This window comes from Rhodamnia argentea, chromosome 4 (genome assembly GCF_020921035.1).
Source record: "Rhodamnia argentea isolate NSW1041297 chromosome 4, ASM2092103v1, whole genome shotgun sequence".
Taxonomy (NCBI): domain Eukaryota; kingdom Viridiplantae; phylum Streptophyta; class Magnoliopsida; order Myrtales; family Myrtaceae; genus Rhodamnia; species Rhodamnia argentea.
This window is the reverse complement of record NC_063153.1, coordinates 28,466,392-28,480,250: the sequence shown is the minus strand read 5'-3', so window position 1 is coordinate 28,480,250 and position 13,859 is coordinate 28,466,392. Positions and strand designations below refer to the sequence as shown.

The window sequence follows — 13,859 nt, the reverse complement described above, 5'->3', positions numbered from 1 at the left end:
AATAGTTTTCGTCACTAATTTGCGACGAAAATGGCCACGAAATAGTTTTCGTCGCTAATTTGCAACGACAATAGCCACGAACAATATTTCATTGCTAATTTGCGACGAAAATAGCGACAAAAAAAATTTCGTCGCCCATTAGCGACGAAAACAGCCATGAAAATATTATTCGTCGCTATATCCTTTGCGACAAAAATATGATTCGTCGCCAATTAGCGACGAAAGGCCACGTTTCGTCGCTAATTAGCAACGAACACCTTTTTTCGTCGCAAATTCTTTTCTTAAAAGTTAGCGACGAACTGTTATTTTTGTCGCAAAATTAACATTATGAATAAAAATAACAAAGAAAAAATTAAAATCAGCGACGAATAAATATTTTCATCGCTAATTTAGCGATAAAATGTATTATTCGTCGCTAATATGATTTAAATAAAAATAAAAATAAAAAATAATTAGTGACGAACAGTGTTTTTCGTCGCTAACCTCCTATTGTGCATTTAGTGACGAAAACTAAATTTTGTCGCAAATTTGTTGCTAAGCATTTAGCGACGAAAACCAAATTTCGTCGCAAATTTGTTGCCAAGCATTTAGCGACGAAAACCAAATTTCGTCGCAAATTTGTTGCCAAGCATTTAGCGACGAAAACCAAATTTCGTCACAAATTTGTTGCTAAGAATTTAGCGACGAAAAACGTGATTCGTCGCTAATTAGCGACGAATCACGTTTTTCGTCGCAAATTCTCTTCTTAAAAGTTAGCGACGAAAATTGTCATTCATAGCTCTAATTTGCGACGAATGACTGTTTTCGTCGCTAAGTAGCGACGAATAACAATTTCGTCGCTAATTACTATCCTTAATTTATATTTTTTTCCATGTTTATTAGAACCTTTTTTTTATATTTGTTACATATATAAAGTAGTGAACAAACAAAAAATAGAGATCTATTTTTTTGATAAAATATAGCTTAGAAAAATATTCAACTTTGATGAGATACTAAATGGAGTAGAGTAAGGATCTATTCAAAAACGATTTGCTTTGCATGATATTAAATCGCCATAAATATATATTGTAATTGTGTCATTCAGAAAAATGAAATTGATCGACTCTTTCTTCTAAGATAGATAAGATACTATCAACGAATAAGGGATGTTCTAAATCAAGTAATGAAGTTTTCAAAAACATTATAAAAAAAATGAAGTTTTTTTCAAAATTAGGAAAAATTATTTCTTTTTTATTTTGACTAATAAAATATCATGAAAGCTTAAGAAAGGCATTAGTTGGGGGAAGAATATGCCCAAATCGGAATTTTTTAGGAACATATCGAGAGATAATTGGATTTGATTAGACAATGTGTGGTTGGTAAATAAGGATCGGTTTTCTAGCAAGGTACAGAATGTATCGTCAAATATTAGATATGATTATAAAAGATCTAGTTTCGTTCAAGTAACGGATTCTAGCCAATTGAAAGGATCTTCCGATCAATCCAAAGATCATTTCGATTCCATTAGTAATGAGGATTCAGAATATCACACATTGATCAATCAAGGAGAGATTCAACAAATAAAAGAAAGATCGATTCTTTGGGATCCTTTCTTTCTTTAAACGGTGAATGATTTAAATAAGAAACGCCTATAATACGTCATTTAGCTTAGCTTATTTATGTTATTTCTTATATTCTATTTTCTATTAATTTATATTCATTCTTTTTAATAGAAAATGAAATAGAGTGAATATTATTTAAATTAAAAAACTGAATATATTATTAATTAAGTAAAGATTACATTAATAAGCAAAAATGAAGACCGATCAATTTATTTATTTTTATTATCCTTGTTCCCGAAGTAGAAAGCATTCCTTCTGTTCCTAGATAGCTTCTTTCAAAAGAGCTTCTATTTCCTAATGTTTTAGTAGAAGATATAATTTATTGGAATTGAGGCTTATTTGTTTTTATCACTTTTTCTTTTCCACGGCAAGTGCCGTGGCTAATTTCCTCGCTAATTGGACTATTCGTCGCTAATTAGCGACAAAAAACAAATCATTGTCAAATTACCAACAAATATAGATGCGAGTCCTCGCTAATTAGCGACAAAAGACAAATCATCGCAAAATTAGCAACGAATTTAGTAATTGGCGACAAAAAATATTCGTTGCAAAATTTGTCACTACATAGCGACAAACAAGTTTATCGCAAAATTAGCGACAAAAAACTAAGTTTATCGCTATTCTATAGGATAGAATTTGTTGCTAATTTTAAGAAGCTTCAGATTGTTCTCATTTTTCGTTACTCATTTAACGACGAAATTTCCAATAGGATAGAATTCCAAATTCGAAATATTTTGAATTCTATTTTTTTCAAAAATAAGAATAGAAAGAAAATATTTAATAATAAATAGAATAAATAAAAATTTAATAAATTAAGAAATTGAAAATATATGAAAATAGAATATGAATAAAAATTAGAAAAAAGAAAATATTCAAATTATAACGAAAGAAAAATTCGTTGCTAATAGAATATGAATAAAAATAAAAAAGAATAGCGGCGAATAAACTATTTCGTCACTAATTTAGCAACGAAAAAGAATGGTTCGTCGCTAATTAGCCACGAAAAAAATGGTTCGTTGCTAAATTAGCCACAAAAAAAAAATGGTTCGTCACTAATTAGCCACGAAAAAAATGGTTCGTCGCTAATTGAATATGAATAAAAATAAAAAAGAAAATATTCAAATTAGCGACGAAACAACAATTTCGTCGCTAAATTAGCGACGAAAGAGTGATTCGTCGCTAATATAATATGAAAAAAAATGAAAAAGAAATAATTCAATTTAGTGACGAAAAAGGGTTCGTCGCTAAATTAGCCACGAAAAAAAATGGTTCGTCGCTAATTAGCCACGAAAAAAATGGTTCGTCACTAAATTAGCCACAAAAAAAAATGGTTCGTCACTAATTAGCCACGAAAAAAATGGTTCGTCGCTAAATTAGCCACGAAAAGAATGGTTCGTCGCTAAATTAGCGACGAAACAAATTTTTCGTCGCTAATTGAATATGAATAAAAATAAAAAAAATATTCAAATTAGCGACGAAACAACAATTTCGTCGCTAAATTAGCGACGAAAGAGTGATTCGTCGCTAATATAATATAAAAAAAAATGAAAAAGAAAATATTCAATTTAGTGACGAAAAAGTGGTTCGTCGCTAATAGAATATGAATAAAAATAAAAAATAAAATATTCAAAATAGCAACGAATCCATTTATTTGTCGCTAATTTAGCAACGAAATAAATTTTTCGTCGCTAAATTAGTGACGTATCCTTTTTTCGTCGCTAATTTAGTGATGAATATGCGTTTTTGTCGCTAAATTGGCAACGAAAATGAGTTTTCGTCGCTAAAGTTCCCAAACAAAACCCATTTGCCGCGTTCGTTCTTTTTCTTTTCCTTTTCCCTCTCCATCCCCAACATTTTGACCCCCGCGCCCTGACTCCCTCCTCACCCCTTTTTTTTTGTGGCCTTCCCGTAACGGCACGGCGATTGGTGCGAGCTCAAGATGATCGAGGTCTCGTCCAGCCATTTTGAGCTCTTGGAGTCCGAGTCTCTTCAGGCGTTCGTCGCGTTTGTTCGATTCGGCCCGCGATTGCGACGAGAAACGTGCTGGAATTCTCGTCGAGGTAGTGTGCACTTGCTTTTCCTTCTTTGTGCGGGATCTGCTATTATTTGCTTGCTCTCGCTCCGTGTTGTTTCAAATCGCGGTGAACCTCGTAAAAATTCCCGTGTCTCACTTTTGATTCCTGTCCAAAACCTAGAATGTTGCCGGGAATTCCCCAATCGGTCGGTCATGATTTCCATTCTATAGGAGGGAGAGGTTCGTAGGATGGTTGATCCCGGCACTTCACATCCCTCAAGTCCATCAACCTCAGCCCATTTCGCGGCAATCCGTCCTTCGTCCTCCGCCAGATCGCACAGTTCCCGTTGCCCCTCAAGCGCCTCGACCTCTCGAACCAGGAGTTCCTCCGCTTCGATGGGTTGCGCGAGATGGGGTCCAAGTTCATGGCTTCGAGGGTCTTGGTGCTGTCCAAGATTCGGCTTCTAGGAGACGACGATCTGCTGCTGCATTCCTTGAGAGACGCCGATCCGAGCCGCTGGCCTGCATCGAGGCATCTCCTGCCAGAGAAGCATGGAGTTGGAGAAGGTTGGATTTTGGTTTTCTTGGCATCTTGTTTTTTGTTCAGTGTTTGCGAATTTCGTTTGTTTCACTAGAATTTCTCTTGGGTACGTAGTTTCTGGTCGATGCTAGACTCTATGAGAGCCAAGAGGAAGCTTTAAAGATCGAAATGATTGGTTTGACAAGAATATATTGCTACAGGCTTGTAAATTGAAACTATGTGATCTGAAGGGAGCATTGTTGGATGCTGAATTTGCAGTACGTGATGGAGAGAACAATGCAAAAGCTTATTTTCGGCAGGGACGGGTTGGTGATGTGGTTCTGGCAAATGTTTGGGTCTCTTGTGTCTGAGAAGTTATTGATTGTCATAAGTCTGCTTCACGGGTATCTTCTGTGTGCTAGCTAGTTTGATGCAGTGTCTCCGCCATTGTCTGACGGACAAACTCCACTTCACAGGTGGCCATTGTTGGAGCCAAGGTGTGCCCGATCGAGAACCTTGATTATGAGTAAGTTTATCTCCTTTCTGGGGTCATTTTCTGAGACTTCATTCATCATCATGTTTTGTCTTTTTCAGTACCCGAGTTATTTAACTAGCAGAAATTGGAGCTTTTTTAGTTATGTTTCGTGGGAATTGTTGGCCCTTGGGTGCAAGATTGCAGAAAATGATTTTTTCAAGCAAGATTGGAGGACAAGAGGGAAGATCCAGATCTTCCAGTACATTTTTATGAAGTGGTTGTTGTGCTTTTTGATTGGTGGGATTGTTGGTGTTATTGGGTTCTGCATCAACCTTGCTGTTGAGAACCTTGCAGGAATTAAGTTCGTGATCACTTCAGATGTGATGTTGGAACGCAGGTAGTGAAATCACTACTAAAATCATTGCTATTTGTTGTGTTTCTGAGTCAATCTAAGATTAAGAGCATTAAGCAAAATAGGCTTAGTTAAATTGGAGGTCTTCTGTTATCTATGGATGTATGCAGAGTCAAAGGAATTTGCAATCAGAACTGTTTAGTTTTCTCAGAGTCTTAAGTACTCAGAAAAGAAAGCTTTGGACTAGCTTTGTTAGTAGAAGTTTGCTTTTTTCATCTTCCAAGTAGAGGAAACCTTGGTAATATCATCTAATTCCTCCTGCAGGTTTGGAATGGCCTTTCTTGTTTTTTCTCTTACCAATTTCGGGCTCACTTTTTTTGCGGCCCTTATCACAGCATTGGTGTCACCAGCTGCTGCTGGTTCGGGTATTCCAGAAGTTAAGGCTTACCTCAATGGTGTGGATGCACTAGGAATTTTTACATTGAGAACGTTATTTGTGAAGGTAAAATTTCATGCATTTGGTTTCTTGCTTGGCAGGTTTCTAATTGTATGTATCTTGGGATTTCCTTGTTGGTGGTTTCAGAAGCATCTCTTCCAAGCCTGGGTGTGAGATGGAGCGTAATAGGCTTGTAAGAGAGTATCATCATGTTATGCTTGGAATAGAGTTGCCGTTTGAGTTAACATGATTTTCCCCCATGTCTGGAAGGGTAACTGTTCAGTTAATTTGTCATTTAAGGCATAGCCTTGTAAGGATGTTCTGTCTCAAGTTTGTGAATTTGATGGGGCATTATTCAATCGACAGATTAGTGGAAGCATTTCTGCAGTGTCATCATCTCTTCTTGTTGGCAAGGCTGGACCCTTGGTCCACACTGGTGCTTGTATTGCATCACTATTGGGTCAAGGTGGGTCAAAGAAATATGGTTTAATTTGGAAGTGGCTTCGGTATTTCAAGAACGATCGAGATCGGCGAGACCTTGTAACATGGGGATCAGCTACTGGAATTGCTGCCGCATTTCGTGCCCCGGTTGGTGGTTTGCTGTTTGCCCTTGAAGAGATGGCATCTTGGTATGATGAAGTGTCGTAATACCCTGCTGTCTTCTGATGCCTCAACTTGTCTATTTAGCAAGTAGAATCCTTGTGATGCATAATCTCATTGTTATCACAAGTCCTGGATATCTGACTTGTTAGCAGGTCATATTTACCTTAGTTCTGAAAAGCTGAAAAAAAAAATTGCTGGTCAAGTACAGAAATCTGATGTTCTGATATTAATTGTTTATGTGAATTCCTATTTTAACTTATTCTGATTACCAGAAGAGATGCTTCTGAGGCAAGGATCAGATCAAAATTTTCATTGCAGTTAATAGAGTTGAAATTTCGTTCTCTCTCCTTTTGGCTCTCAAATTTTCATTGCAGTAAATAAAGTTGAAGATAGGAAGCTTTGTCCATGAATGGTAGATGAATGTATTTGGTTTGCATATTATAATAATATTTAGATCTTGCTTTATCAATGTTAAATACAAATTCTAGAAATTTATTTTGTTTTTAATTATATTTAAAATTGAAAATTAAAAGAAATTATTTTATTATACGATCACAAATTATAAAAGTTCGTCGCAAAATTCGTCCGATGCCCGATCGTCGCAAAAGTCATGGCTGAACAAATTTCGTTGCCAAATTTATCGCTGAATAATATTCGTGGCAAAAAAAAAAAATTTCGTCGAATCAAATTTAGCGACGAAAAGTTGATTTCGTCGCTAATTTTGCCACGAAAAGTTTTGCAAAATTCGTCGCTAATTGACTTTTGTGACGACTTTTGCCACGAAAAAAAATTCGTGGCTAATCCGGCGTCGCAAAATTTAGCGACGAAATTTTGAAATTTCGTCGCTAAATTTTGCGACAAACATATATTTCGTCGCTAAAGTCGTCGCTAAATTTTAGCGACAAAATATACTTTTCGTCGCTAAAGTCGTCGCTAAATTTTAGCGACGAAATATACTTTTCGTCGCTAAATTTAGCGACAAAAAATACTTTTCGTCGCTAAATGTTAGAGACGAAATGGAATTTTCGTTGCTAAATTTTAGCGACGACTTTAGCGACGAAATATATTTTCGTCGCTAAATTTTGCGACGCCTGATTAGCCACGAATTTTTTTTCGTGGCAAAATTCGTCGCAAAAGTCAATTAGCGACGAATTTTGCAAAATTTTTCGTGGCAAAATTCATCACTAAATCCTCATTTTTTTGTAGTGTATAATGGCAGCATGAGACGGCTTCTTCCTCCACGGCTCTTTGATCTCGTCTGCTCCAGGCATTGTTCTTGGTCTTTCCCTCCTGGTCAACCCCATCACTAGTAGGAAATGTCCTGGACGCTGATAGCGGACTTTAGGGGTCTCCAACGCGGTTTCTTTTCTTCGTTCCAACTCTACGTTCTCATTGATCTCACATGGCTTGCCCCGCAACGTTTCTAAAGTCTATATTCCTAAATCAATCAATTTTCTGAATGAATGTGTTGCGAAAGTTCCCTAATATATATATATGCCCAAACCCACGTTGTTAACCTAAAAGTCAACACTCAATTTACTAAGAAATCGGCACCTAATTACAAATGGAATGGAATGCACCTAGTCTCTACATGCTAATGGGGCTTTAGACACCAAAACGACTATGTTTTGCCGAGAAACAGGCCCTGTCAATCAGAGATCCCAAATCTCATGTCTTTATCTAATTGGACATGCCGGCTAAAATTCAAGTGTCAACAAACATGAATTACGTTCTTGATTCAGCCATACCAAAAGCTTTTATTTTGGGCTTGAACATTAGGTGATTTATGCCATGAATTTTGCATCCAATTGCATTATTTATTTTTAAACATCGTGGGTCTGAGCTTAATCTAGATGTGGAAAATACTCGAGTGGATAAACGGTTGTAACTCTGATTCTCCAATTATTTGATGCTTACCAAATTGAAAGCCAAATCAACAAAACTTGAAATTATGGAAAAATAACATTGGATATTTCATATAGTTTAGGAACTAAATTGAATATTTACTAAAAGTTCGGGGATCATATTGAACAAATTAAAATTTTAGAGATTACATTTTGCCAAGTTACTGAACAAGTATAAATATTACTGCAAATTAAAACAAGCACGACCTTTTTATAATTTTATCTCATGGATCTTCAGACAAAGTTTCTTAGGGCCATCAATCTCAAGGAAGCAAGCTTTTCGAGGAACTTCGCCTGCTCCCGGCAGGTAGAGCCAATAGCACATGCTCTCCAATTAATTCAGTCAAATATAACAGGCAGCGATTCCACCTCTATGTTCTAACAAAGAAGTTATCCATAGTTGGAGAGTTCTCTCTCTGTTTAATAATAATTGAATGACCAAGAGTAGTATTAATCACATGCTTAGGATAATCTTTGCCTTCTTGTGGACCTTGGCCCTCAATTTGGAGTAAACAAATTCCCTAATTATTTGCATTAGTCGTAGTTAGACAAGGCAAGACATGTTCAGCTACCTACTATTTCTTTCTAGCAACCAAAACATGGAAATGACGCTTTTGGTGCCAAAAATTGTGTACGGAAATCATCTTGGTGTCAAAAATTTTCGCTGAATCACTTAAGTGCCAAATCGAAGACAAAACAATCACATTGGTGCCTCCAAATAAAAATTCCAGCCATTCTCAATACGTGGCATTTTTAATTAATTTTTGAATTTTAATTGGTATTTAGAAAAAAAATGAAGTCCATGTGGGTTCTACGTGGACTTCAAAATTTAGAAAAATAATTAAAAAAAAATTAGAATTTTAAAAAAGAAAAATTAATAGAAAAATTTTAAAATAAAAAATTTATTTAAAATAAATTAAAATAAGCTAAAAAAGTTAGCCAAAAAAAAACACTAAAAAAGAAAAAAGATTAGGCGGCGTGGGTTTGCTGTAACCCTCGCCGCTTGGTTAGTGGTTCCCTCCTTTTGTTTTCTTTTTTTTTTTTAAATTTTTTTAGCTTTTTTTGGAATTTTTCAGCTTATTTTTCAATCATTTTAAATATAAAATTTAAATTAAAAAATAAAATGCCATGGTGGACCTCCGGTTAGCCACGTCAGCATCATATATTAATAAAAAAAAAATGCCATGACGGATTTTTGGCAAAAAATATCGGAGTTGACACTTAAGTGATCCTTTTTTCGAAAAATTCGATCTTCAAGTGATTTGAGGGAAACTTTTGCCACCAAAGTGACCTCCGTATGTAACTTTTGGCGCCAAAAATATCCTTTTCCCACCAAAACATAACAGCCTTTATTTCTTCAAATAGTAATCCCGCCGATATCGTTGCCACATGAATAGACCCGCACATGATTTTTGTAAGCTGTCCCAACCAAACCTACCCAGCTATGTCAGCCCAATGCATAATGAACGTTCATAAACTTGAAATTTCACATGGTATAAAAGCAGTAAATGGGCTTAATATCCAAAAAAATCCTCCAATTTTGGCCTTCGTGATATTTATATCGAAAACTTTTTTTGTCTCATAACAAACTCCCAACTTTCACTTTTATCTCAATTCTACATGTCTAATACTAAAAAAAACCCTCAACTTTAGCATCTATCCTAATTATATCCGATTTTTTTTTTGCCTCATAAAAAACTCTAAACTTTTACTTTTATCCCAATTTTACCATCGTCACCCTTTCGTCCATAATTATCGTTAGTTAATCCTACGTGGCTTGGATTTTCTTGTAGAACTTACTAATGAATCTTCAAAATTTAGAAACAATAGGTTTCGGGGATGATGAGATTTTAGATTGTTTGTCCAAATATCTCCATGTCTAGCCATTTTTTTAGCTGTTGAGTACCGAAAAGAATAGGAAACGTGCCGTCTTGAGTGACTCTGTATCTCTTGAAAATATGTAGGGGAAGCAAACAATAAAAGATAATTTCAGAGGTATTTTCATGTCAGCTTGGATGAAGTGTAATTCAATAAGGACATGGAAATGTCATGTAGAATTAACTAATGGGGATTATGGACGGAGGGTTAGCGGTGGTAGAATTTAGACAAAAGTTAAAGTCGAAGGTTTTTTATGAGACAAAAAAAATTTTAGATATAATTGGAACATATGCTTAGTTGAGGGTTTTTTTTGGTACTAGGTCGGTAGAATTATGATAAAAGTAAAAGTTTGGGATATAATTTGGATAAAAGTAAAAGTTGGAGGTTTTTTATGGGAAAATTTTTTTTTTAGATATAATTGCCACAAATGCTAAAGTTGGAGTTTTTTTGGGTATTGGGCCATGGGAATTTTTTTGGATATTTCGCCGGATTTTAGGAGTCTCCCCAACGGTTTCTTGACTATTTTCCCGCTCTATGTTCCCATTGATCTCGCGTAGATTTTCCCACAACTTTTTCAAAAGTTGTAAATTCTTAAAATCAATCCATTTTCTGAATGATTGTATCGCGAAAGTTCCATGACATTTTCTTTTTCTAGGGGGGCCCTTTCGTGGAAATTAACGCTACCATTCCGCAATCAAAAGCCACCAAAGTGACCACCCACAAAAAGGAAAAAACGAAAAGAAAGATGAGGCCAACTCAACTATTTGTCATGTTAGCCGGACAGAACAAGAAAGAAAAGAAACAGCGATAGTGGACCGGAAGTGCATTAAAAAAAATCTTGAAACTCCACTGGTTTCTTTGGCATGAGGGAGCTTCGAATATGGACCTTTGAATCATATGTCTAAGCATCGCTACATTTCTTCTAGGGAACATGTTAATGATAAATGTAAAATCATGACGATCTTTCATTTACAGCGTGCAATCAAGTTTAACATGTTAATTACGTTGGAGTTATTGAGGATTTGGGGCTACAGTGAGATAGGATTGGGACTGTTCCAAATTAATTTTATCCCCTGTAATGGACATGGATAGAATTGGGGATGACAATTCACGTTCACCTGCATGTAGTTGGATTTTGTAATTATGTAAAGTCGGGTCGTTGAAAATACATTTGCTTTTGTTAATTATGTTATAAAAACGTGTGTATATTAAGTTCGTGTCTTCGACCAAAAAAAAAAAAAAAGTTTGTGTCTATTCGAGTCTAACAATCGAAAGACATTAGGGCAAGAAGAATTGACAGAATATTAACTGCTAAATTTGTAAAGGGCCGTTTATTATTTTGGCACATTTGAAAGTTCGTGTCAAAGTGGCAACAATGGTGAAAGCTCGTGTATTGTTCTGCCAATTGGCCTAAGATAACAACTAAGCACTTCCCTAGATTGGATCATTATTAAGGACGTCAACTAGGAAACTGTGTTTTTGTTGCGATAAAAAGTTATCAAACAGGAATAACCCGAAAAAGAAAAGTAAATCACACACAACGTTTTATGTGGTTCGAATTGTTAGACCAACACCCAAGGAAGGAGCACAAGATTCCGTTATAAATTAAGTGATACATTATAGATTACAACCTCACTCCAAGTCTCCAATCACTCAAACACTCTCATACTTCTTGGTCATTAATCACCCTAATTGTCTAAAATGTTTAGCCTCCACAATTATTCATGAAACAATTACTCAATCTTATAGATGAATTCTCAAGAATTATACAGCAATACTCTTCACAACTTCAAAATAGTCTTCAAATTTTCACTGCAATTGTCATTCGAGGACCGGCTCACTCGGGAACCGATCACCTCTACCGTTAACTCCTTTAAGAATTTTCACCTCGGAAGGTCGCAACAAAAATGTATTTTTTTAATAGTTAAATTACTAATTGCGCATATTTTGTAGTAAATAAATATGATGCTCTTATGACTAAATTCTAACATGAGATAATTCTTATCAATATAATGAAGGAGCATCCTAATACTTTTTTACTTTTGAAGTAATTAAATATGGCCAAATGAATTATCAAAAGAACCTGAGGTTCGGGCAAATTGTCCAAAGGTCCTAAATCTATAGAACTTTTGTCAATTCAGTTATAATTTTTTTAAATTTGTCAATTCAATCCTAAATATTTTTATGTCTTGTCAATTCAGTCCATTTGGGTAATTTTGGCGGAAAATTGCTAACATAGACGTTGGTCATTCTACGTGACATACGCGGCACTAACATGGATAATTTTTAAGAATATTCCTATTTTTCAAAAAAAATTATTTATTTATTTTATTTCTATCTTTTTTCACATCTTTGTTTTTTCTTTTTTTCAGCGGGCTGCAAACGGCCATGCCTTACTGACCTTGGGTGAGGCTAGGTGAGGGCCACAATCCTCACCCACAATTGGCGAGGTGTCGCAACCCTTGCCCCCGGTTGACGAGAGCCTAGCGGATGAACCGAATTGGTATCACTATACAAATGTTTATAACTAAATTGTAAAATATGATCAAACTTAGACACTCAAGCTATAATGCATAAAAATTGACATGAGGGTGCGTCAAGGGAGAGCGAGTCTCACATGGCGAAAACATATATCTAACACGACAATGCCGGCCAAAGATCCTAATTAATAGTAATCCACGAGTCATCGAACCTAGAAACTCAAGCTATAATCCATGAAAATCAAAGCGAGGATGTGTTAATGGAGAGCGAGTCTCACTTGACGAAAATAGATATGTGACTCGAGAATGCCGAATAGAGATCATCATTGATAGCAATCCACGAGTCATCAAACTCAGAGACTCGAGCTGTAATCCATGAAAATCGAAGAAAAGATGCGTCAATGGAGAGCGAGTCTCACCTGGCGAAAACAGAGAGAGGGGGAAGCAGAAATGGACGTCGAAGAAGAAGCTACTTGTTTGTTATGGGCGCGGGGCAGAGGATAAGAGGAGGAAATCCAAAGCGATCAGGTACTCTCTAGTGCAGGATAATGACGGTGCTCGTGAACTTAGAAGCCCAACTACGTCATTAGACTCCACGTGGAGGGACACCATTCGCTACCGACATAGCAATAGCAAGGGGATGGACGGACATTCGAGTTCGTTTTCCCGCCAGCGTGTGGAATCCCCAAAACTGTAGTCAAAGATCCACATGGTTCACTGAATACCTACTAAGTACTCTACATAGAGATAGAATGCGAGGTCCTTCCGCACTAAACAATCCCGAGCAAAATCGGAAGCGTCTCGACACGACCTCGGAATCATCCCTAAGACACCTCGATAGCATATTTATCTCAAGACGACTTTGAGACCTCGCTATAGATAGGCTGGGAAGGAGTGGCTAGCACATGCGCTGGGCGAGCGACACACACAAACCAAAACGACGGAACCAACGCACACATGCACGGCATGCTCGGTACAGCTCACAAAACACATTCACGGCTCACAATATACTCACGGTCATGCCATACACTCACAGGGAATGATTACACACAGGTGGACACACCCATTCGCTCTTCTCATGCACACACATAAGTACATTCACTACACACGCATTCGCTCATCTCTTGCACACACACACTTTTCAGAGCACGTGTGTGTCCAGTGGAGGTGGGCACTAAGTACTTGCCGTCGTGTCGAGACGTTTCCGGGCTTGCTCGTGGTCATTTAATGGGCAAATGAGCACTTGGTACTCGCTATCCAGCAAGCTTCAAGGGCTGCACCAGCCATGAGGTCTTATTTGGCCATTTCAAGAGTTTTGGGCGGCCCTAGGGTGGTCCCATAACATCAGTGCCATTATTCCTAAGTCCGTCTTGCATGTTTGTGTCATATCGCGGCAAATTTGCATAATCCTTGTTAGTTAAGGCTTGAAAGATCCGCCGTATGATTTGCACCACCACGACGAATTTCTTGTGTAATGTGTTGCAAGGTAAATTATAATATGTGTCAAAGTTTGGGACTTTTGGTGACAGAAAAAATTAGTTTGAGGTAAATTTATCGCAGGTATACCATTTTCCGATATTACGTGGTGTTAACCCT

The 13,859-nt window shown here is 36.6% G+C and overlaps 2 protein-coding genes across 2 annotated transcripts in view; one reads left to right on the top strand and one right to left on the bottom strand.

Annotated features, from left to right (window-relative positions):
• LOC115728676 overlaps nt 1-13,859 on the bottom strand; it is a 223,554-nt gene that overhangs the window by 189,774 nt on the left and 19,921 nt on the right. The gene's annotated exons all lie outside the window — the stretch shown is intronic.
• Nucleotides 4,694-6,275, top strand: LOC115733284 (putative chloride channel-like protein CLC-g). Its single transcript, XM_030663945.2, has 3 exons — nt 4,694-5,007; nt 5,287-5,464; nt 5,765-6,275. Exons 1-3 carry the CDS (start codon nt 4,712-4,714, stop codon nt 6,044-6,046), a joined length of 756 nt encoding a protein of 251 aa, XP_030519805.2. The 5' UTR covers nt 4,694-4,711; the 3' UTR covers nt 6,047-6,275.

Bases quoted from the DNA above. Each gene is read 5' to 3' on its own strand.
- LOC115733284 (XM_030663945.2), top strand. From the start codon at position 4,712: ATGTTTTGTCTTTTTCAGTACCCGAGTTATTTAACTAGCAGAAATTGG. The intron at 5,008-5,286 runs GTAGTGAAATCA...TTCCTCCTGCAG, and splicing joins GATGTGATGTTGGAACGCAG to GTTTGGAATGGCCTTTCTTG. The intron at 5,465-5,764 runs GTAAAATTTCAT...TTCAATCGACAG, and splicing joins TGAGAACGTTATTTGTGAAG to ATTAGTGGAAGCATTTCTGC.